Below are 23109 nucleotides of genomic sequence, written 5' to 3'. Positions count from 1 at the left end.
ACTCGTAAACGGGGGCCTGTAGCAAAAAATGTTCTGAAACAAGTAATCTACATCCAATTTTCTACATTAAATATTCTATAAAAAAATTCGGTAGGTTCAATATTTAAAAAAATATTTAAGGGAGAAAGTTAATGCACTGAGTTGTCCCTTTTGCCCAGGCGATGCCGCTTGACACAATTGTTCCTTGGATCATACTTAATTGATTTGAAGTCTTAACCTGGATATTAACTTTTGGCTTCCCCCCAAAAAGGGAGAGGAGAAAAGTGGTTCCGGCTGTACGTGTACACTGCGCTCTGTTTGATATAAAGCCGCAATCCGATGATCGATTGACATAATTTACTTATAGGGCCGTGTTGTACGGTTGCGTTCGTGGCCCACAGATGGTCTCGCTGGAAGACCAGCGCTGACTTTCGGGTTAGCATTATGCTGAGGCGGGACCATTTCGTTGTAAACTATAATTTTTGTAATACGTTTGTATGAAATGTAGTTTTAGTTTGCCATGAATAAGCGAATTTATTCTTATTCTTATTCATATGCACAAGCTGACCAAGGTATCCTCAACACAAAAACATAGTCGACCAATTCCTTACCTAACTCTCTCATAGTGTTCCACTTGGGCTGTCCTTTAGTGTAACCCGGTATTAAAGCCAGTAGTTGTTCGTGTGTCTCTGAATGGAAGGCCCACACCAGGTTGCAGGTGCCCACACCGTTCCGCTGTAGGTTCGCGCGTTGAGCCAGAGGCAGGCAGCGGAGGAGGTAGCCGTAGTGCTTCATGGCGAGAAGGAATCGGAGGCCGCAGTCGTCCAAAGAGTCTGAAGGAATAAACAAGTTGATTGAATACGGCCTTCACCACTGAAGGGCTTCGTCACTTTTTCTTTAATATATGACATCTATTTCAGTTTATAAGTTGATTAAGTTATAATAATAGTATTTTATGCAACCGTTGTTTAAAAGGGGTCAAAAAAGGCGAGTGATGACAATTAAAATTAGGTTGGCAACAATGTATTTCATACAATATTTTTTAAGCGGTGATTACACGAAGTATCGTAAAAGTACCAAAAAGATACTGCGTGTATGCACAAATACTTTTTTGGGGAATAGACTAAAGACTTGTCTTGACAACTATAACATAGGGGTTTAAAGGTGTGTGTACGACCTTTTAAATGATAAATAAAGGTACGGGAGTAGAAAAAATACTATATCATGATTCAACGCGAGCAGCAATCTCAGTGGAATGAGCGAATTGCAGTGACATAAAATAACCGCAAATAAAACTTTCGGGAGATCACATAAGGGAGCTTTCTCAATGCCATTTGAACACCATAAAAACTAAATGGTCTTTAAAGTTATCACTAAAAAGGTAGGTAATATTTTCTGCCCTACACAAACGACGATACCAAATTCAGATTCATATTTATTTATAGAAAAAGGGTTAGTTGCTTACAGGTCTTAAAGTTAGGTTATAGTAGTTTGTGTTACAAGGGATCAAAATGATATATTTCCGTCAAAGGCGTACATTGAATCCTGAGCGTAATGAGGGATTCAAGTGTTAACGCCCAAGACGAAATAATTTTGATACCGTGTGACACATACTGCTTTTCACATCAACTATGAGGAAAATAAAAGTGTTGACACAATCTGGTGCTTAAACAGCTTATTTAAGCTAAAAAAATATTGTGCAAAAAAATGTAAAAATAGTGTGCTAGAACAGAAAAGTGTTACTTTGATCCCTCCTAGCAGGGAGGAAAAGTGGCACTTTGATCCCTCCTAGCAAGGAAGAAAAAGCTCTTTTCTGAATAGGAGGTGTGAAAAGAATTGATCCACCATGATCCGCCAAACCATATCAACCAAGGGAGCGAATGCATTAGATCCAGCGAGCACAGACCTTCCTATCAGTGTGGGTCAGAATTCAGAATAGAAAGCGGCCTGTGAATGTTTCCCCTCACCAGGTATTATCTCCTGGCCAGTGCCCTGCGCGACATCCACGCGGGCGTTGGCGGCGAAGCGTTCGGCAAAGTCGGCGTCGCACGTCGACACGGTGTCGGCCAACGCGAGCAAATGCATCTGGTCCAGTGAACTCAGCCCGGGCAAGTGCGTGTGCGTCAGTAGCCGGGAGAGAATACGGCCTGTAATTAAATAATCAGTTGAAGCACGAGTGTGGCGAAGTAAATGATTCAGTGTAAGTAGCGGTGGCGTCCAATACAATTTACTATCTGCTCCATAAATTCCGCGTTCATGTAGTGTAACAAGCAAACTTTGTTAGTAGAAAAAGGCGCAAAATTCAAAATCTGTATAGAAAACCCTTTGCTAGCTGTTTTCGAAGTTGCCGCCCTTTTCTACTAATAAAATTGGCTTGCTAGACTATAGTACTGTTTCCGCGTGCTAGTCATATTTATAATCCCTACTAATATGTAAAGGTGAATGTAACTCTGTCGTCTGTCTATTTCCTCTTCACGCAAAACATGAAATATGGTATGAGGACAGTTTGAGGCCCGGGAAGGACATATGATAGTTTTATCAATCGTCATCGCAGACGAAGTCGCGGACAGAACCTAGTACAAGAAAAACCGTTGGGGAAATGTTGGCGTAGCCAGGCTGCCAGTGCGTGGAAGGCGATACAGTTTTATATTTTCGGTATTATTTTGTTTGAGGTATGCATTACCTTTGTAATACTTTTATGTGTAATGTCACTAATGTCTTCTAGATATGGTTATAAGTGATACCTTGACGAGGTCCAAAGTGCGATAACGGCTGCCGCTCCGGCGGCATTGACGGCCGGCGATCGACGCATTCCTCCTCATCTAATAATAATGCGTCCAAGTCTTCATCTACGTCCATGGTCCCGTCAAACAGATCTCCATAATCCTAAAATAAGATACGTCTTGAAACGTCTTGACAAAAGCAATTTTGCATGAAAGTACCAAAGGTGTTTATTTAACGAATTAGGGCCCGAGGTGAAAAAATCTTCTCAGATTTTTTTACTAAGAAAACTACCGAGTGGACACCGAACATACTCGTAGAGTCGTAGTGCGGCGTCACGGCAGACCTCGAAGGAGATGGCGGCACGATCTTCACGTCTTTCGGAAAGATTGGCCTAAAGCTTTGGTTTCCTCCGAAAGCGGTGCCGTCATATAGCGGCCGTCTCCATACAAATACTACGACATCCATATTTAGCCGTATTATTTAGTATGGAGACGGCAGCTATATGACGGCACCGCTATCCTAGGAAAACTGATCTTAATATTGCCATAGAACGAGACGCGTGGAAGAAAGAGAGGGAGGCCTTTGCCCAGCAGTGGGACACAACAGGCTCACAAATAAAAAAAACTGTCTATAAAGTAAATGGATCATTATCCATTTACTTTATAGACAGTTTTTCCGAATCGGTCTCACACTGCACTTAGTCTTACATAATTCACAAGGATATTTAGCGAAGCTTTCGCGAAAACACGGCGTGTTCACCAGCTCCGAAGTTTCTGAACACACCTTTATGAATGCATGTGGGAAGTGGGCCTACGAAAATAATTTAGACGTACAGTTAGCTGCGAAATTGTATGGAGAAATTATTATTATTTCGTTTTAGACAGGCAGCTGATGCTGGTGCGTCTAAATCATAGTTCACTTAGCACGATTTCACTGTTTTAATAGTTTGTCGAGTCTCAAACTCATTAGTATGCTGACCTTGGCCTCCTGTATTGTGGACGGATGATGGGCAGACTCCTTGTCGGCAACGAGCAACGTCCAGAGAGGGAGCGGCGGCACCGAAGTTATTTCAGCGTAATCCAGCTGCACGTCTTCTGTTATCTGTATTTAATAGTCAGTATTATTATTGTTTAAAAATAATGAATCGTCAAGTTTAGGCACCTGGTTGGTCAATAAGGTTGATTTCTAGTTTAAAAAAAGTTTATTCAATAAAAAAGTCAAACGGTGCTTTTACACGATGAAATTAGTACTATTTGCTCGGAGTAGTGGATTTTTAATGTCAATAGCGCCTTATTTACCAATTAATGTATATTTATAAAAAAAAACTAGAAATAGAATTAAATTACTCTGAGTTAATCTCGTCAATTACGTCTGATTAATCAAACCTAAGTTCAATTTGGAGAGTTAAAACTGATTTAAACGTAATAAATCATGTTGTATATGTTTTTATTTACATATAAGAGTAAGAAATTAAAAACAATATTGACGTAGGCTCTATCTGCGACCATTAGAATCGATAGATATTTCGCACAGACATATAATGTTGGCGATTCTGTACAAAATGGAAATGAACACAACATTGATGTATACAAAAGTAAGCAAAAAGGATTGAAAGGGGAGAACACAATGCAAATGCCTTTTTTTCGCTACCGTCATTCAACATCATCATCATCACCTTACCAGAATACTGCAGTTAAGTTGCCAAAAATACTCCTTCAATTGGATTTTTGAAAGAATACTCCTGAGACCTATCCTAGAACCTATCTGGTTTGGTTATAAAAACTAGAGACTTCAAAACTTTATTTACAAATAAAACAAGTAAAAGACTTCATGTTGGATGTGTGGTATTTAAACATACTACCTTTTCTATATTATGCAGATTCTAGTATGTTAAAATTTAACTGCTAATGTGCCAATTCCACAGAAGGCACTCAAACTTATAATATTTACTTCGCATGTCAAAGAATGTGTCCTGTAAAGAATACCCCAGTTACGAAACGCGTCTCCTGTTTTTATTAAAATCGCGATACATGTGGACGTCCCTTTATTTACGTATACGTCTATGGCTAATTCCAACACTTACCTGAGCAACGCCATCTAGCGGCGAAGCGGCGCCAGCAGCGAACGACACCGAAAGAGTTCTCGACCGCGACCAGCCGCGCTGTAACACACGTGCGACATGCAATTGCGACTGCGACTAAAAATCGCCAGTGGGGTGACGCACCTCAATGTTAATACGTTCCGGTTTGCATCATGCGATTGGCTATGGTTTAAGATTGTGAAGTGTCACGGGAAGTGATTCTTTAATTAAAGGACATTGTGATTTATAGGGATTTTAATGTAAGCACAATTTTCTGTTGTTTATTTTTCCAATATACCTGCAAAAAAACTGTAAGTAATCTACTCAAATCAAGTTTTGTTGTACAGTGTAACAGTAAACGATTTTGTAATTTTCGATTGCCAATCAGAATTTCCAAAGTAAAAGTTTTGAAGAGTAGACCGAAACACAATATGCAAGCTAAGCTTAATACAATACAAATATCCGATTTACCATAGAGAATAAAATACATAGATTGCTCACTCCATACATCAGTTTTGGTACCAAGAAGACTATTAATTTCAGTGTCTACATCTAGCATCGAGTAGCGGAACTATCAGTACTGCTCCTTGACAATAGATGTAGCAATATTAATAGTTCCACTACTCGATGCTAGATGTAGACACTGAAATTAATAGTCTTTTTGGTACCAAAACTGATGTATGGAGTGAGCACTCTTGTTTTACTATATTTCTCTATGGATTTACTTTCATACTCATGCCAATCGCTCAGTATAAAGCTAGAGTTTCAAAAGTCTGTACATATGTTGAGTAAATGCTTACTTTGACGACACAAATAAAAGTTGACAAAGTATCGAAATAAGCGTAAATGCTATTTATAAAGTGGCATCAGCTAATTTAGATGTGTTTAAGCTACGTCAGAAATAAGGGAAAGTGATTTTATCTGGTATATTGTTTAGTGTTCCCTTTTCTATTCTTTTTATCGACAAATCTTGATCGATAATTGGAATAGAGTAGGTGTGCTTTTCTGTCATACGCTAATATGCGTGCCACGATGAAACAGAATGTGTGTGTTCATACCTGTCTGGATAAACTGTCTTCATCGCCCTGAGACCCTCGTGCAGCGCATGTACCGCCGATACGTCTGTAAAAAATTACGTTGTGTAGTTTTTATAGTGTAATAAAAACCCCATGCATGATTATGTAAAGTAACCAACTTATACAATACTATAATTTAACGGAGACGCTGTAATATTCTCTTTTTCTTACCTCACCAAGTGAGCGAGTATAGCTTTAACCCATCGTATTTTTCCGCTGTTAAGCAATTCCATGAGCTGCTTCGGATGATACTGCGGCAATACTGGGCAGGCCATCTGAGATGCCTCGAAGAGACCATAGTCCGGCATGTAGTCGAGTAGTGGCTGCGAAACAGAGACTAGTTAAAACAATACAGTAAATAAGTGAAACGTGAAATTTTAAATGGATTATAAAGGCCGACAACAGACATCGGATGCGACATACATAAGTGCGCCCAGACCAGCTATCATGGTCGCATTTTTATCACCTGCCATGCTATGCGTCACTTTCGCACTTACATATTTGTTACAACGGGACAGCCATGGTGACAAATGATAAAGAGCCGGCCATCTTAGCCCTACAGATGTTACGCGTACCATTTCCGAATCGGTCTCACACTGCACATAGTCACAGAATAAGTATTGTCATACAGAACGGCCACGCACCGCCCCGCCCCGACTCGTATTACCTCGCCCCGCGACTGACCGCGACATGAATCTGGCGGACTTCTGGCGTGCTCTCAGTAAAGCGACTTACCCACACATACACAATGACGCGTGTACAGACGTGCCGCGCGCACACATATAAACGCATTTGATGTATGGCGTGTCCGCCCTGTGACAAAGTCTTAGTGTAAGGCCTGAGTGGACGCTCGAGTTGGGCGTGCAGCGGGGCGGGGCGTGCGGCGTGCATGTTAAACAAATGTAAACGTATAGGAGCGGCCTTAGTGCACGCTGCTCAAATTACTTGTGAGCCCGACGCCACGCTGCACAACCCGCCGAACGCTCCGCTTCGAGCGTCCACTCAGGCCTTACACTTACATAATTCACGAGGATATTTAGCGAAGCTTTCGCGAAAACACGGCGAGTTCACCAGTTCTGAAGTTTCTGAACAAACTATTACGAATGCAAGTGGGCCTACAAAAATCATTTACACATACAGTAAGCTGCGAAATTGTATGGTGAAATTATGAATGAATTCATTGACAAAGTCGCCATGCACTTTTAAGGCTGATGGTACGTACATAGTACGACCGTGCGCCGCTACGGTAAAGTAAATGTTTTATTGTAGTGCATGTGTATACCTGCGGCTGATCCGGCTGGGTCTTGTTCCGTCGTCTTGCATCCCGCTCTAACAGCTGCAGATTGATAGAGGATACTCTCTGTAAATGCGGCGCCGAGACTCGTAGATCGGAGTCACGTAACGCGCGGGATTCGTTGCCCTCTTCGATTTCCTGTCAAATTATGGTACCACATGAAAATATAATGTGGTTAGGAGCAAATATATTTGCGACAAAGAATTCAAAATAATCACTAGACAGAACCGCTCTCCTAACTCCACGCAATTAATTGATGTCCAGAATTATAAATTCAATCTCAATAATCCGTAACTAATAAAAACATAATCATAATTGTATGAAATACTTTGCATGTGCAGTGGTGGTAAACCATTAGTGGTTTTCATTTGGATACCCCCGAATTGCACCCAGCGGATCTTCTCGGGGGGTTAAAAAAGAGTTAAAAAACTAACCTGTACACCAGACATGCCAAAAGCGGCATTTTGATTCTCCGGTTTCCACTGCGAATACACGTGCATCTCCGAGTCCATCCCCACCACCAGTATCCCGTCTCGCACCCACGATATCTGCATAGGCAGGGGTGGTAAACCATCGGCGGTTTTCAGTTGGATACGCCGGAGCTGCATCCATCTGATTTCTTCGACGAATAAAGGAGCGGCTAGGGAGGATGCCTTGCGGAGTATTGGACGGTTATTGTTGATGGATTCTTTCATGGCCTGTTGGGAAGTGAATTATGTATTAACTACCAATTTAAATATGTTCAAAATTAACGTTCCATCTTGTTTATGAAGACTTAAGTTAACGTAAAAAGTGTGTCAATTTATAGTATTTTATGCAACCGTTGTTTAAGAGGGGTCAAAAAAGGCGAGTGGCGTGAGTAACAATTTGAGGCGAAGCCGAAAATTGTTAATAAAGACGCCACGAGTATTTTTTGACTCAGTTAAACAACGTTGCACAATACTTTTTGTACGACCAAGCACTTACTTTGAATTTTTTTTTTAAATTTAACAAATATTTTTCATTCAACAAAAAGAATACTTTAAACAAGTGGAATCATATAGGACATATATGTAGGTAAACAAACCAAACCCGGCCACCGCGCCCCGCGCCCCACGGCCGGTTGGTCAGCGACACCTTCTTGTAACTCATGAGGCCCTATTTATTTATTTATCGTATGGCATTAAAGTTACTGGATTTAATTTAAATATTATCCTAGAGATTGATGTTTGCACTCTTCAGATACTCGATGGCCCTTTCACTGAGGTTCGTGAGGTCTTCGATCCGTCCGTTGAATTTGGTGAAAGGGCATTCTGGAACTCATGAGGCCCTGGTACTTGCTCTTAGTTAAATTACAATTTTGGATAGTTTTTTTTCTCGATTTTGGCCACAGTAGCCTATGGAGACTAACAAGCAACGCTAAGCGGTGTTCGTAGTCTATGGATCTTGCTATATTACGGGTGTCACATGCGCGTTTCTGACTTCTGAAGCAATTTTATTGTTTCTACTATAGAACCTAATGAATATTTTGTAAATTGGCAGTAATGCACTTAGTACTCATCTGTCACAGATGACAATTAAAATTAGGTTGGCAACAATGTATTTCATACAATATTTATTAAGTGGTGATTACACGAAGTATCGTAAAAGTACCAAAAAGATACTGCGTGTATGCACAAATACTTTTTTGGGGAATAGACTAAAGACTTGTCTTGACAACTATAACATAGGGGTTTAAAGGTGTGTGTACGACCTTTTTAAATGACAAATAAAAGTACGGGAGTAGAAAAAATCACTAAATATATTATTTTGTTAATAACCTAACTAGTATTGGTATAGCCTGTATCTTGGAATCGTGAAAAACACACCAGCGATAGAACTGGTTAAAATATTTCCTAAGGCATAACTACATAAGTAGCTAACATACAAACAGCAACTTGTGCGTTTTGTAATAAGGTCCACCGATGGACAGTTAATGCCCTGTATTCCATGATACACTGCCGAAGAGAGTAGTCTCTTCGGCAGTGTATCATGGAATACACCGAGCTGATGGTATACCGAGCCTACTTATCACTAGACAGGTCGCGAACCTACCTTCAAGTTGGCTTGAGCCAAGTCGCTAGACACCGGCGTAAACAACAGCACCCTGCTCCCAACCGCCACAGTCAATATATGCGATCCATCCTCCTTAGACACCCAATCTAGCTGCACCAAGTGTTTCTGCGTCAGTGGGCAAGTGTTTCCGTTTTCCATGATACTCTTCCGAAGAGACTGCAGCGTGCTATAGCGAGCCTACTTATCACTAGATAAGTCGCGAACCTACCTTCAAGTTGGCTTGAGCCAAGTCGCTAGACACTGCCGTAAACAACAGCACTCTGCTCCCAACCGCCACAGTCAATAAGTTGGCTTGAGCCAAGTCGCTAGACACTGTCGTAAACAACAGCACTCTGCTCCCAACCGCCACAGTCAATATATGTGACCCATCCTCCTTAGACACCCAATCTAGTTGCACCAAGTGTTTCTGCGTCAGTGGGCAAGTGTTTCCGTTTTCCATGATACTCTTCCGAAGAGACTGCAGCGTGCTATAGTAAGCCTACTTATCACTAGATAAGTCGCGAACCTACCTTCAAGTTGGCTTGAGCCAAGTCGCTAGACACTGCCGTAAACAACAGCACTCTGCTCCCAACCGCCACAGTCAATATATGTGACCCATCCTCCTTAGACACCCAATCTAGTTGCACCAAGTATTTCTGCGTCAGTGGACAAGTGTTCCCGTTTTCCATGATACTCTTCCGAAGAGACTGCAGCGTGCTATAGTAAGCCTACTTATCACTAGATAAGTCGCGAACCTACCTTCAAGTTGGCTTGAGCCAAGTCGCTAGACACTGCCGTAAACAACAGCACTCTGCTCCCAACCGCCACAGTCAATATATGTGACCCATCCTCCTTAGACACCCAATCTAGTTGCACCAAGTGTTTCTGCGTCAGTGGACAAGTGTTCCCGTTTTCCATGATACTCTTCCGAAGAGACTGCAGCGTGCTATAGCGAGCCTACTTATCACTAGATAAGTCGCGAACCTACCTTCAAGTTGGCTTGAGCCAAGTCGCTAGACACTGCCGTAAACAACAGCACTCTGCTCCCAACCGCCACAGTCAATATATGTGACCCATCCTCCTTAGACACCCAATCTAGTTGCACCAAGTGTTTCTGCGTCAGTGGGCAAGTGTTCCCGTTTTCCATGATACTCTTCCGAAGAGACTGCAGCGTGCTATAGCGAGCCTACTTATCACTAGATAAGTCGCGAACCTACCTTCAAGTTGGCTTGAGCCAAGTCGCTAGACACTGCCGTAAACAACAGCACTCTGCTCCCAACCGCCACAGTCAATATATGTGACCCATCCTCCTTAGACACCCAATCTAGTTGCACCAAGTGTTTCTGCGTCAGTGGGCAAGTGTTCCCGTTTTCCATGATACTCTTCCGAAGAGACTGCAGCGTGCTGAAGGAAGGCACGGCGAGTAGACCCGCGGACTTGCCCGGTTCCGCCTCGCCGTTGCGGTTGCGGCTCTCGTCAGACGACAGGGTTTGAAGGACCTGATAATAAAAGAATACGTTAGCAGTACATTAATCGTACGCATACGCGTAGCTTTACTAAACCTAACACATAGAAATTCAAGAATTCAATCAAAAATTGATTGATTTATAAGATGAGTAAAGTCTATTATACACTCATGCTTCGACTTTGACAGCTAATTTCGATTAGTTTAAATTACCTCGCAGTCTTAATTACCCTGCACCTTAAGCGTTAGCGTACGGTGTGCGTTTCATTCTAAACATAGCTGTCACACCCTAACAATACGCATCAAGCTGGGTAGTAAACACGCACCTGCGTGACCCGCAGCTTCTTCTGCATGAACGCGCTATTGTTGAGATACGACAAGTCTATCTGCGTGTCCGCGCACACCCCGACCCTCGGCAAGCTGACGTTCTTCAGCGGTATCGTGTCCTCTAGCAGTCACTCCGCGCCGCCCGTGCTCTCGCACTCGTACACACACACGCATCAAGTTGGGTAATAAACACAAACCTGCGTGACCCGCAGCTTCTTCTGCATGAACGCGCTGTTGTTGAGATACGACAAGTCTATCTGCGTGTCCGCGCACACCCCGACCCTCGGCAAGCTGACGTTCTTCAGCGGTATCGTGTCCTCCAGCAGCCACTCCGCGCCGCCCGTGCTCTCGCACTCGTACACACACACGCATCAAGTTGGGTAATAAACACAAACCTGCGTGACCCGCAGCTTCTTCTGCATGAACGCGCTATTGTTGAGATACGACAAGTCTATCTGCGTGTCCGCGCACACCCCGACCCTCGGCAAGCTGACGTTCTTCAGCGGTATCGTGTCCTCCAGCAGCCACTCCGCGCCGCCCGTGCTCTCGCACTCGTACACGCACACGCACAGGTTCACGAAGCGCGCGTCGGGGTTGGCGTTGGCGGAGGTGCCGCCCTTGGGGCGGGTGAACGAGCGCCCGCATTTGTACGCGCACGCTATGCGGCCCGAGTACGCGGCGCTTATGTGGAGTGGTTGCCCTGAAAATTACACTTGATTGGTTTTAAATTGTATTAACAGCTGTGGGACATTTGTGACTTTAGAGAAGGGTCCTTATGCTTAATGTGCAATAAGGACCTTTTTGGAATTTCAGATAAAAAAGGACCTTATTGCACTAATGCATAAGGGCCACATTTAAGTAAAAGTGCGTCCGGATCTGGCGAATGCACCACTGTGATATCACTGCCATTTGTGATACTCTCGCGCATCGTATTATTAAACGCAAGCAGCTATATAACCTGCTAGCGCCATCTCATTACGTGGGTTGGGTTTGCGTAGTGTAGTTGTGTCACTTTCATTTGCCACATATGTAAAGGAAAGAGATGCAACACGAATGTGAAAAAAAAAACATAAACCATCTGATTATGGCTAGAACAGCCGACTGCAGATTAGACTTAAAAAAAAAAAAAAAAACACGAATGTTTAGGCAAACTTCGCTACTAAACCACTGAGTGGGGTAGTATCATAGTTACTGTTATTCAAATAATTAAAGAAGTTACGTACCCGGAATGTCAATTGCAGACTCTTGGTCCTTATTCATCATTTCCCATTCTTTCCAAGAATAGTCATATTCATCATTGTCTTTTTTCGTAACGCTGCATTTCCAGAATCTAAAAGTTAATTGCAATTACATAAATATTATTTTCGACTAAAGACGGTAGACGTTTAACCGCTCAACAACTAAAAAATGTATAAGGTGTGGGAGTTAGAGGTTTTTAAACATTTCGAAGTACTGGGACTTGTCAATGAGGGGTATACATTTTATGATTAAGCAGGACACGTCTAGTATCAAAAGTGTCAAATTTGCACTTAATGTAGGTTGTAAGACGTAAAGCATTATTCCGAAAGAGCAAGCTACTAATTCATGTTAAATTTACCTTAATGTGCTGTCCGAACACGCCGTGGCTAGAATGTATGGCGCTAGACAGGCGGGGTAAATGGAGGCCGAACTTAAATGACCAGCGGCTGGGGTAGCGTGGATCACGTCCACACCATCCGGCAACGCCAGTGGACATTCGCACACCTAAAATATATCAAAATGATTAAACAATAGAAATATTGTCTGTAGAGACCTATTTCTGGAACGGTATTATACCATAGTGAACGAGTACTTAGTAACGAAAACTTTTCTGATTTGACAGCTCGTAGACTAATAATCAGTGATCGTTAATTTTCCAGCAATTTTGGTGCAGCATAGTAAAAATAAAGTATTTGCTTAATTTTTTTCTAGGGAAAGAGAACCACCAATAACCAATCGTTATGGTTAATATTACTGTTATTAACCCTAATTATCTATTTCACCTAAAGTAGGGCATACAGATGCTTTTAACCAACAATACTGCACCAAAACTGCTGGAAAATTAACGATCACTGTTAATAATATTAGGTTAATCTAACGCCAGCAACGCCTAGTACGATTTGCTGCGAATGGCGCATATCAACTCCATATGTCAATTTGCGATTGATGTCCATACATAAAAATGGAAATATTTAAAGTTTCGAGTACCTAAGTAGTTAATTTTAACACAATCACTGAACAGGAGTTTTCAAGGCAATGTGTTCCAAGTAACGTTATTGGTTGTACGCGCTTTATAAGTGTCTATATTATCGCTGTAGCTTTTATAAAAGCCTGCAGCTTGGTTTAAATAAATAAAAAAATCGTCTGTCTATCGATATTATATTTTAACAAGCCATTTCCGTCAGTAGAAAACGTAGTCCCCCATGAAAAATTTGAATTTCGCGCCTTTTTCTACTGACAGAGTGGGTTTGCCAGAGTATATTGTATTACCTTTTTAGTAGAGATAGCAAGATGCGAGTTGGGAGACGGCGGCGGCGGCGCGCGCTCTGCCGCGTCGAATGACACCGAGTTCTTTCGGGACTCGCCCTCGTCTTCTTGGACCAGTGCGCTGTCCGGCACGTACATCATGCTGTTCGTCAGCTCGTCTGAAAGTTTCAACTTTATTGTGCATTCCATAAGGTTTAAATTCATTTAATAAAATTTTGGTAGACTGTCGACATCTCAAATTCTTTCTTCAAATTCGTTTTCTCAAATGTTCACATACAAAACCGTTTTTTTAACAGACCTATAGCATAATTAAAAACTCTTGCTTCTAGGCCGACGTGTGTATTTTGAATTACTTTTATGCAATGTTACTAACGGATCCGAAATATTCTCGTTGGAAAAAGCTTCTAAATAAAAACAACATCACAATACCTGAAGGATCAGCCTGTGAGGAAACAGTAAGCCTCCACATATGCACAGTGGACCCTCCGTCCGTGCGTTCTAAAACCACTATGTAGAATGGCTCATTAAAAACTGCTGCTTTCCGTAGATCCACTATCGCTTCTAGACCAGCTTCTGTTATAGTGTGTACGTCTCCTTCGACGCCGGAGTCGGTGCTGTCTGTGTCTGTCGTTGTGCGTTCGCCTGAGAATAAATAAAGCTTAAGTCACGTCTATGTATCCATTAGTTACAAAGCTTTAGAGCGTCGAGTTCGCACTCCTACTACTCATGTTACTGCTTTATTGTAATGGGGTTGGCAACTGTCAAAGGTTTGATAGATGGCGCCGTCATAGCTTGCCCCTTTTTCTATGAGATTTGGCTTAAAGGGCATTAAAAAAAATAAAAAATTGACACAATTCTAGGGATTGACAGGGCAAGCTATGATGGCGCCATCTGCTAAATACTTCGACCGGCCAACCCCATTGGTCTGATTTAGACACTTGATCCTCACAAAACAGGTCACCAATTTAGAGTAATTATAGCCATCTAACAAAATGAGTATTTCTTATTCTTAAGGGGCCCACTGATGCTCAGTTCGCCGGACGATATCGGCCTGTCAGTTAAACGCAAAAGGTGACAGCTCCGAACTGACAGGCTGATATAGTCCGGCGGCACAGACAAGACATCCTCTAGATTGAGCATAGTAACGCTACCCCCTCTGCCACTTATACGGTAGTTTTACTCCATCTTCGAGTCAATCCCGTGCCGTAGTTGGTCAGTGTCTTTGAACGGACCAATCACGTCGTCCCCCCGCACCCCCGTATTTTTGGCAGCATCAGTTTTATGAAATAATTGTTCTAAACTCCGTCTAGAGGATTCCTAGTCTATGTCTGGCGGACTGATCATCAGTGGCCCCCTTTATGTGCTTCGCTAATCTCATAGTTAACTCGGAATATCCAATATCCCTATGTGATCGTGAAGTGGTATGTCCCCATGTGTACACACCTGTGATGAGCTGCTCCTGGAACACGTGCAGCAGCTGCGTGTTGTGCCAGTCGTGCGTGGCGTCGGCGATGGCGTGCAGCTGTATGATGGCGCCGGGCCGCGCCGTGGACTGCTGCGAGACGATCCTGATGCGGTCGTGGAGCATGTCCGTCTGTCTGTACACACCTGTGATGAGCTGCTCCTGGAACACGTGCAGCAGCTGCGTGTTGTGCCAGTCGTGCGTGGCGTCGGCGATGGCGTGCAGCTGTATGATGGCGCCGGGCCGCGCCGTGGACTGCTGCGAGACGATCCTGATGCGGTCGTGGAGCATGTCCGTCTGTCTGTACACACCTGTGATGAGCTGCTCCTGGAACACGTGCAGCAGCTGCGTGTTGTGCCAGTCGTGCGTGGCGTCGGCGATGGCGTGCAGCTGTATGATGGCGCCGGGCCGCGCCGTGGACTGCTGCGAGACGATCCTGATGCGGTCGTGGAGCATGTCCGTCTGTCTGTACACACCTGTGATGAGCTGCTCCTGGAACACGTGCAGCAGCTGCGTGTTGTGCCAGTCGTGCGTGGCGTCGGCGATGGCGTGCAGCTGTATGATGGCGCCGGGCCGCGCCGTGGACTGCTGCGAGACGATCCTGATGCGGTCGTGGAGCATGTCCGTCTGTCTGTACACACCTGTGATGAGCTGCTCCTGGAACACGTGCAGCAGCTGCGTGTTGTGCCAGTCGTGCGTGGCGTCGGCGATGGCGTGCAGCTGTATGATGGCGCCGGGCCGCGCCGTGGACTGCTGCGAGACGATCCTGATGCGGTCGTGGAGCATGTCCGTCTGTCTGTACACACCTGTGATGAGCTGCTCCTGGAACACGTGCAGCAGCTGCGTGTTGTGCCAGTCGTGCGTGGCGTCGGCGATGGCGTGCAGCTGTATGATGGCGCCGGGCCGCGCCGTGGACTGCTGCGAGACGATCCTGATGCGGTCGTGGAGCATGTCCGTCTGTCTGTACACACCTGTGATGAGCTGCTCCTGGAACACGTGCAGCAGCTGCGTGTTGTGCCAGTCGTGCGTGGCGTCGGCGATGGCGTGCAGCTGTATGATGGCGCCGGGCCGCGCCGTGGACTGCTGCGAGACGATCCTGATGCGGTCGTGGAGCATGTCCGTCTGTCTGTACACACCTGTGATGAGCTGCTCCTGGAACACGTGCAGCAGCTGCGTGTTGTGCCAGTCGTGCGTGGCGTCGGCGATGGCGTGCAGCTGTATGATGGCGCCGGGCCGCGCCGTGGACTGCTGCGAGACGATCCTGATGCGGTCGTGGAGCATGTCCGTCTGTCTGTACACACCTGTGATGAGCTGCTCCTGGAACACGTGCAGCAGCTGCGTGTTGTGCCAGTCGTGCGTGGCGTCGGCGATGGCGTGCAGCTGTATGATGGCGCCGGGCCGCGCCGTGGACTGCTGCGAGACGATCCTGATGCGGTCGTGGAGCATGTCCGTCTGTCTGTACACACCTGTGATGAGCTGCTCCTGGAACACGTGCAGCAGCTGCGTGTTGTGCCAGTCGTGCGTGGCGTCGGCGATGGCGTGCAGCTGTATGATGGCGCCGGGCCGCGCCGTGGACTGCTGCGAGACGATCCTGATGCGGTCGTGGAGCATGTCCGTCTGTCTGTACACACCTGTGATGAGCTGCTCCTGGAACACGTGCAGCAGCTGCGTGTTGTGCCAGTCGTGCGTGGCGTCGGCGATGGCGTGCAGCTGTATGATGGCGCCGGGCCGCGCCGTGGACTGCTGCGAGACGATCCTGATGCGGTCGTGGAGCATGTCCGTCTGTCTGTACACACCTGTGATGAGCTGCTCCTGGAACACGTGCAGCAGCTGCGTGTTGTGCCAGTCGTGCGTGGCGTCGGCGATGGCGTGCAGCTGTATGATGGCGCCGGGCCGCGCCGTGGACTGCTGCGAGACGATCCTGATGCGGTCGTGGAGCGGTATACCGCCGCCTTCCTCTAGTGTGGACTCCGAAGACATGGACATTGTGTCGTGTTGCTGTACAGAATTAAGAAATAGTTGTCACAATAATTACGACTGGGACGCGATCTAAATAGACTTAATATAATTAATTTTTTTTTTCTTTTAATCAATATTTTAATACATTTCAAGAATTTATTATTACAATATATATTTTTTTTCCACGTAAACTACGTCCTTGTATCTAAGGAAGGACTAAACACACATCTCAGCTACTACCATTACGTTGTTGTTGTGGCGTCGCTCCGACGTCGCTATCTCGGCGAGTAGCGTCCGCGCGTCGATAACCGCCTGGAACACGCGGAGGCTCTCTCCGTCGCTCGCCACGAAACACGCAGACGGCGAGTTTGACAGGTTGCCGAGGGTTGTGCTGGAAACTCTTGTATCTAAGGGAGGACTAAACACACATCTCAGCTACTACCATTACGTTGTTGTTGTGGCGTCGCTCCGACGTCGCTATCTCGGCGAGCAGCGTCCGCGCGTCGATAACCGCCTGGAACACGCGCAGGCTCTCGCCGTCGCTCGCTACGAAACACGCAGACGGCGAGTTTGACAGGTTGCCGAGGGTTGTGCTGGAAACTCTTGTATCTAAGGAAGGACTAAACACACATCTCAGCTACTACCATTACGTTGTTGTTGTGGCGTCGCTCCGACGTCGCTATCTCGGCGAGTAGCGTCCGCGCGTCGATAACCGCCTGGAACACGCGGAGGCTCTCGCCGTCGCTCGCCACGAAACACGCAGACGGCGAGTTTGACAGATTGCCGAGGGTTGTGCTGGAAACTCTTGTATCTAAGGGAGGACTAAACACACATCTCAGCTACTACCATTACGTTGTTGTTGTGGCGTCGCTCCGACGTCGCTATCTCGGCGAGCAGCGTCCGCGCGTCGATAACCGCCTGGAACACGCGCAGGCTCTCGCCGTCGCTCGCTACGAAACACGCAGACGGCGAGTTTGACAGGTTGCCGAGGGTTGTGCTGGAAACTCTTGTATCTAAGGAAGGACTAAACACACATCTCAGCTACTACCATTACGTTGTTGTTGTGGCGTCGCTCCGACGTCGCTATCTCGGCGAGTAGCGTCCGCGCGTCGATAACCGCCTGGAACACGCGGAGGCTCTCGCCGTCGCTCGCCACGAAACACGCAGACGGCGAGTTTGACAGGTTGCCGAGGGTTGTGCTGGAAACGTCGAATTAGTTTAGTTGTGACTTGGTATAAGCGTCAAAATTCAGAGGGTTTAGTGTCAACATATACAAATCGAAAATCATTATCTCCCTTTCTATTTTTAGAGCGATAAAGAGGGGCAAATAACGAGCTTCTATGTCGGCAGTAGGCCCTCAGTTCCGCTCTTCAGACGGTTGGTTAATCAAACTATAGTTCTAATGACCTCAATCAAGCATGGCGCGCAGCGAGGTGCCCGTGCGGCGTTTATAGCAAACAAGATAATCAAACGAACGCGAGTGGCCTGAGTGCATGCTGTACAGATTTGCTGTTTGACGCCACGCTATCCTGCCCACATCGCAGAAAACTCAGCTCGGCGCACATTTGTTGCATAGGATTTAATGGCAAATTGACAAGACAATGACTCTCTTCCGCTTCTAGTCTCGCCAGTGTGTCTGTTACATGAAAAACCAGCCAAGTGCGAGTCGGACTCGCGCACGGAGGGTTCCACACCATCAACAAAAAATAGAGCAAAACAAGCAAAAAAAACGGTCACCCATCCAAGTACTGACCCCGCCCGACGTTGCTTAACTTCGGTCAAAAATCACGTTTGTTGTATGGGAGCCCCACTTAAATCTTTATTTTATTCTGTTTTTAGTATTTGTTGTTATAGCGGCAACAGAAATACATCATCTGTGAAAATTTCAACTGTCTAGCTATCACGGTTCGTGAGATACAGCCTGGTGACAGACGGACGGACAGTGGAGTCTTAGTAATAGGGTCCCGTTTTTACCCTTTGGGTACGGAACGCTAAAAATGACCTGGGCAGTAGCGTAGGCAGCCACGCCACGTTGCTAAAGGCGGACAGATGCGGCGAGTTGACCCTGGCCAGCTCAGACACGCCGCCCGACTTGCCGAGCGGCCCGACGCACTCTACCCGCCACATGATGAGCTCCGAGCACAGCCCGCCGGCCGCGGTGTCGTCGCTGGGCAGGTGCGTGTCTCTGTCACTATCTGCAAGTAAACACAATGTTTAATCTGTCAGCTCCCACGGCTCATATATGAGCCAGAACGCTTATGGTGACGTCATATCGTGGGATTCGACAGGTTAAGGGCGGGTTGCACCAAACCACCTGCTAACGTAAGCACAGTTCGCTAAATTTTAACGCTGACGTGGGGATCTTAACGAAATTGCTAAATAAAATGCGTTGCACCAACTATAAAATAACGGAACGCTAAAATAACTGATCGCTAATCGTGTTGCACATTTCTTTAAATCTGTGAATAAATTAATGTATTTATGAAACACAGGTCGTCTCCCAACTAAAATGACTTTTAGAGCCATTAATGTCAATTGTCACACATTTTTGAGTTTAGAAACTTCCACATTTTATTGTTATAAACAATTTTTTCATAATTTAGATAACGTATTTCCTAAAATTATTGAAAAATCAAACATAAATTCATGAAATACGGACAAGTTCAAAAAAGTGCCGCCATATTCATTAGGCGATTTGATGATAATTTGATGTTTACCAGTGGTCTACGACTGGTTAAGGGCAGCGTAACTTTTTAACAGACGTAATGCGTGGTGCAACCCAAATATGCAGATAGCGTCCGCTAGCGCCATTTTTAACGTATCAAATGGTGCAACCGGCCCTAAGACTCTGATTTCCGATTGACACCAGCAGGCCTAGAATGAGTTGCGTTCCCGCGCGCGAGTCCACACTTGAAGTCACGCTATATGTATGGAGTCGCGCGCGAGAATGCAACTCATGCTAGCAGGTCAGATGCCATGTATAGCGGCACGTTTTATAAGAAAAGTTGCTGTAATCCCTTATAATGTGGCTACTATACGTGCGACGTCTTTAGAGGGCCTTAATTTTTAAGCAACAAAGACATCAAAACGTGGTGCCTGAGATATTAAACATAACATCATTTGACATCCAAAATAATCTATCAAACTCTGTAACTCGACAAGTTTGTATTTACATGTTATTTTAATATTTCTCCTGGGATATTTCCAAGCCCTATTTTTTATACAAAGATGAATTATTGTGCTCACCTGATATGTTGTGGTGGCTCGTCGTAAGTAATAGAGGTAATACTGGATGGCATGTAATGTCGTTAACCCTAAACCTATGCCCGGACGCTCTTGACGCGTGTCCTATTGATAACACCTGTAAATATAAAGCTTAATTTAAAATTTTAAAATTCGGATCAAAATTGGTGCAGCCCCCTTATGTCAAATACAAAATAGTTCATGATATTTAAAAGTACTGAATGTTCTTACAGTAACACAACTTACGTTCTCCGAAACATGTCGCGCGAGGGATTAAATAAGATTTTGGCAAAAATTTCATTTTTGGTACAAGCTTTTATCGCTGACTGTACTTTTTTTTCCACAGACAACTAATACTCATCGAGACAATTCTAAAAACCCCAAACACAATTAGGTTCCGTTGTTTTATCACAAGAGTTCCTATGACTACCTCCTGTCTCCATCATCAAATCAGCTCCATGGTACCATAATATTGCATTGTCACCCGACTTACACACGTATGCAAATTTTCAGCTTCATCGGAAACCGGGAAGTGGGTCAAATTTAACTTGCAAGATTTGATTACAGACCGACAACGGGACAGGTGAAACTAAATAAAAGCTTGTAAAATACGAGAGTGAAACCGTAAAATTAGTTAAGAAAATTATTCACCTGTGAAAACTTAGACTTGTCGTCAAACGTGAGCTGCCAGAGATTGAGCGTGCCGTTGGTATGGTTGGTGACCATGGATATGACAGGTGCCGAGTCCAACACGTCTCCGTCTTGATTTTCACCCAAGTCTTCTGTGGCTATACTCTGTTTACGCTTCATGTCGATGTTATTTTCTTCTAATTGGCCTTAAAATAATATATTAAAATTAGCATTGTGTAAGGGTCCGGTCAGATCTAGCGAAAACGCCGCAGCGTGTATGTTTGCTTTGACAGTTGGATTTACGGGTAGGGTTTGCACGACGGATCCGTAATGTATGGGAAATTGGGAATATTCGCGGATCCGGATCCAGATCCGGATAATTTCATACATTTCGGATCCGGATTGCAAACCCTATTTACGGGTTAATACGCTTTTCGAATCTTAATTCCAATTCACTAAATTAATTACAATGTCGAAGCAAATTAAGATTGTAAAGTAATATTCACACTTTCTACGTTTACGGGCGAGTATTACTTGAGATTACCGCGTTATCTAATAAATACTTTTTGAGTTAAAGTTACTTTTTAATTTCAAGATTCTACTCCAATTCATTAAAAAAAGCCATGACATTTTACTCTTTCTAATTCAGAATATCACATAAGGTAAGGCTCACATAAGGTGGGCGTAATTTATATGTATACTAGCGACCTAGCTTCGCACGGGTTAACAAATGATACATAAACCTTCCTCTTGAATCACTCTAACTCTTAAACCGCTCCAAAATCCGTTGCGTAGTTTTAAAAATTGGCATACATAGGGACAGACAGACAGCGGGAAGCGACTTTGTTTTATACTATGTCACAGAATAAATAATAGTACTAGGTACAGAAGACTCACTCTCTAACAAAACGCGTCTGTTACGATCAGGACAGATATGGCCGCTAGGTGGCGACAGCGCCACGCGCGGCTTATGGCTAGCCACCAAAATTTGTGTGGAACGGATGTACTTTTAGCTACCTGTAGCAAAGCGACGAAATCGCGGAGTGAGCCATTAGTGATATGTATAAAAGGTGTAAAGTTATCAATACCGTTTTCCATAGGCTCCTTCTGTTCGTCGTTCTGAGGCCACTCGGTGTCCTCTTTCTCTTCTTGAACGCTCTCCAGAGGCGTCGTCACGGTCTCAGGCTGTTGTTGTTGGCCTGGAATCAGAAGCAAAAATTAAAAAAAGTTGACGACATCTGTATAATAATATAGATAGAAAGCTTTTTTTTTTTCTCTATAGAAACACTTTTCAAATCCTCAATAGCAAATTAAAAAACGAATGATTGTAAACTGTCCCGCTAATCTGTGTGTACAGTCACCTGCAATAATATATTACTCTTCAAAGGCCGCAAAAATATGTGACATGCTCTTATGGCTCTACAAATAAGATCGTGTCAGATATTTTTGCGGCCTTCGTTGTGTAACATATTATTGCAGGTGACTGTACATCGTAATATTGTATGGGAAAACAGCAAAAATTTTAAAGAACGTGATTCTTTACAGGGTGTACTGTACAATCAGCAGCAGAAGTTGTTAAGCGGGCGGGTTGTTCAAAATTACCTTGACACGCTCTTATTCTCTTAACAATAGTCACCTCAATATCATTTTGAACACCTCGCCCGCTTAGCAACTATTGCTGCTGACTGTCCGTGGTAAATTTCCGAGCCTAATAACGCACAGCAAGTGCGCAACTGCGCATCGCGCCAACAAATCGTACCTACTCCTTCATTGTAAGACCACAGAATAAATAATAGGATTAGGTACAGAAGATTCACTTTCTAGCAAAACTCGTCTGTTATGATTAGTACCGATATGACCGCTAGGTGGCGCAAGCGCATACGCGGCCTACGGCTAGCCACCAAAATTGTTGTGGGACGGATGTACTTGTAGGCACTTGTTGCGACGCGACGAAATCGCGAAGCGAGCCACGCCTGGTAGGACCATAGACTAGGAATCCTCTAGACGGAGTTTAGAGCAATTATTTCATGAAACCGATGCTGCCAAAAAACACTGGGGTGCGGGGGACGAGGTGAGCGAATCCCGTGCCGTGATTGGTCCGTTCAAAGACACGGACCAATCACGGCACGGGATTCTGACACTTGACTCGATGGAGTAAAACTACCGTATATTTGTGGCAGAGGGGGTAGCGTTACTGGGCGTTCTCTAAAATAAATATTGAAAACCCGATTCTCCCAGATCCTGGTGTTCTTGGGTTCTTTCAACTCAGAATCACTAGCATATTCAATCCTG

The 23109-nt window shown here is 44.7% G+C and overlaps 1 protein-coding gene across 1 annotated transcript in view; it reads right to left on the bottom strand.

The window, feature by feature from the left end:
• Nucleotides 1–23109, bottom strand: part of LOC134656428 (dmX-like protein 2) — an 85476-nt gene that overhangs the window by 35919 nt on the left and 26448 nt on the right. Inside the window, exons 14-34 of the mRNA XM_063511958.1 lie at nt 21906–22016; nt 20839–21023; nt 20191–20305; nt 18947–19139; nt 17993–18143; nt 16782–16983; nt 13953–14165; nt 13527–13681; nt 12616–12761; nt 12242–12348; nt 11414–11718; nt 10444–10725; nt 7588–7851; nt 7142–7291; nt 6031–6182; nt 5842–5905; nt 4787–4864; nt 3682–3804; nt 2724–2865; nt 1947–2126; nt 591–812 (exon numbers count right to left, since the gene is read on the bottom strand). Coding sequence (XP_063368028.1) covers nt 591–812; nt 1947–2126; nt 2724–2865; nt 3682–3804; nt 4787–4864; nt 5842–5905; nt 6031–6182; nt 7142–7291; nt 7588–7851; nt 10444–10725; nt 11414–11718; nt 12242–12348; nt 12616–12761; nt 13527–13681; nt 13953–14165; nt 16782–16983; nt 17993–18143; nt 18947–19139; nt 20191–20305; nt 20839–21023; nt 21906–22016 — 3540 coding nt within the window. The remainder of the gene's footprint in view (nt 1–590; nt 813–1946; nt 2127–2723; nt 2866–3681; nt 3805–4786; nt 4865–5841; nt 5906–6030; nt 6183–7141; nt 7292–7587; nt 7852–10443; nt 10726–11413; nt 11719–12241; nt 12349–12615; nt 12762–13526; nt 13682–13952; nt 14166–16781; nt 16984–17992; nt 18144–18946; nt 19140–20190; nt 20306–20838; nt 21024–21905; nt 22017–23109) is intronic.

This window comes from Cydia amplana, chromosome 18 (genome assembly GCF_948474715.1).
Source record: "Cydia amplana chromosome 18, ilCydAmpl1.1, whole genome shotgun sequence".
Taxonomy (NCBI): domain Eukaryota; kingdom Metazoa; phylum Arthropoda; class Insecta; order Lepidoptera; family Tortricidae; genus Cydia; species Cydia amplana.
The sequence above is the reverse complement of the archived record's forward strand: the minus strand, read 5'-3'. Positions and strand labels throughout refer to the sequence as shown.